Source organism: Suricata suricatta, chromosome 2 (genome assembly GCF_006229205.1).
Source record: "Suricata suricatta isolate VVHF042 chromosome 2, meerkat_22Aug2017_6uvM2_HiC, whole genome shotgun sequence".
Taxonomy (NCBI): Eukaryota; Metazoa; Chordata; class Mammalia; order Carnivora; family Herpestidae; genus Suricata; species Suricata suricatta.
This window is the reverse complement of record NC_043701.1, coordinates 95232462-95234149: the sequence shown is the minus strand read 5'-3', so window position 1 is coordinate 95234149 and position 1688 is coordinate 95232462. Positions and strand designations below refer to the sequence as shown.

The window sequence follows — 1688 nt, the reverse complement described above, 5'->3', positions numbered from 1 at the left end:
CGATGACCTCACGGCGCGCGCGCGGCGCGGCCCGGCGAGGCCGCAGATTGGCTGGCCGCGCCTCCGCGGCACTTCAAAGCCGGAGAGGGAGCTACAATTGTGGTGGAATGGGCGGAACTGATCATTGTATTGCACACCTCTAAAAAAAACACTGCCTCTGATTTATCAATATAAAAAAGATCCTCTGAGAGGAGGAGGGCACTTTTGTGTGATGGCAACTTCACTTCTAGGGGTGAGTCTCAGGATTTTCTCTTGCTGGTTTAATTAGTTTCCTTTTATTGCCGATCGGAGGGGGTTAAAGTCGCCCCGGCCAGGCCACGGGCTATCAGTCTCTATTGAGACCTTTTTTTTTTTTTTTTTCTTTAAATACAAGTGAGTTTGGAGAAAAGAAAGAGGGGGAGACGGGGGCAGAGTCACTTTTTTCAGCGCAGGGAAAGGTTCGAAGGGCATTTAGACAAACCACCTCGCAGCGCCCGGCCGCTCCCTGCCCGGGAGACGTGCGCCCAGCCCATTTTTTTATACGCGACGATTTTGGGGGTAAAGAGAGCAAGTTTTTTTCTCCTGAGCAAACTGCAGATTTCCCCTCTTCCCCTTAAAAAATACCGCAGCCCGCCTTGTCTTGCAGGTACGTTGAACCCATCTCTCTCTCTCTCTCTCTCTGTTTTTACTATTGTAGACTTTTTTGTTTTGTTTTGTTTTTAAGAAAATTAAGGAAAATCAGAAAAAGCGAGCGAGCCCTCTAGTTTGACCTCTTTTGGCCTGGGAGAAACAACCCAGCATGGGTTTCTGGGGACCGGAACTGGATTTTCAAAGGTCTCTCTGGATTACAGGGGAAGCGCTCTTAAAAGCAATCCAATGGTTTTTCCCCAGGCTTCTCGGCAGAGGAAACTTCCTTGCTCCCCAATCTGGACTTTTTGCTTGCTTGTTTGTTTCGAAGTGCCTGGGGCCTTGTGTGCACGAGAGTGTTGTTTTAGGTGAGAATACTTGTCAAACTCTTCGTTAGCATGGCGCTTTGCTCCCGAATCGGATGCCCGCAGCCAAACTTGTCCCCTCCCGTAGAGTAGGAAGCAGCCGGGCGCCAGGGCTGTTGGGGGAGCCAGGTGAGTTGGTGGCGGCGCGCCGCAATCAGAGATCGGGTGCCGTGGGGCCTTTTGGAGACTACCGGAGGACTGATGCACATTTCTTTCCTCCCTCCCCCACCGGCTTTTTGCCCACTTCCCCCTCCCCCACCCATTCTCCTCTCCTCCTTCTCTCAGGAAGAACCGAGGTTGGGATCCACTCCTCTGGCCATGCTTGCTGCTACCTGTAATAAGATCGGCAGCCCCAGCCCGTCTCCCTCTTCCCTCTCGGACAGCTCTTCTTCCTTCGGCAAAGGCTTCCATCCCTGGAAACGTTCCTCGTCCTCCTCCTCCGGCAGCTGCAACGTAGTGGGTTCCAGTCTCTCGAGTTTCGGCGTGTCGGGGGCCTCCCGGAACGGCGGTACGTCCTCGGCGGCGGCGGCGGCGGCTCCTCGGCGCACTCGCAGGACGGCTCCCACCAGCCCGTGTTCATTTCCAAGGTGCACACCTCGGTGGACGGGCTGCAGGGCATCTACCCGCGTGTGGGCATGGCGCACCCGTACGAGTCGTGGTTCAAGCCCTCGCATCCGGGCCTGGGCGCCGCCGGAGACGTGGGCTCGGCCGGCGCCT

General features: G+C 55.6%; 1 protein-coding gene across 2 annotated transcripts in view; it reads left to right on the top strand.

The window, feature by feature from the left end:
- Positions 1–211: 211 nt before the first annotated feature.
- The window catches only part of SP8 (Sp8 transcription factor), a 3224-nt gene continuing 1747 nt past the window's right edge, over positions 212–1688 (top strand). Inside the window, exons 1-2 of one of the 2 annotated variants that reach the window (XM_029957729.1) lie at positions 212–232; positions 1257–1456. In XM_029957729.1, the coding sequence (XP_029813589.1) occupies positions 212–232; positions 1257–1456 (221 nt within the window). Of the gene's footprint in view, positions 233–1256; positions 1532–1688 lie in introns of both variants that reach the window. The other variant, XM_029957720.1, reaches the window with a different exon arrangement.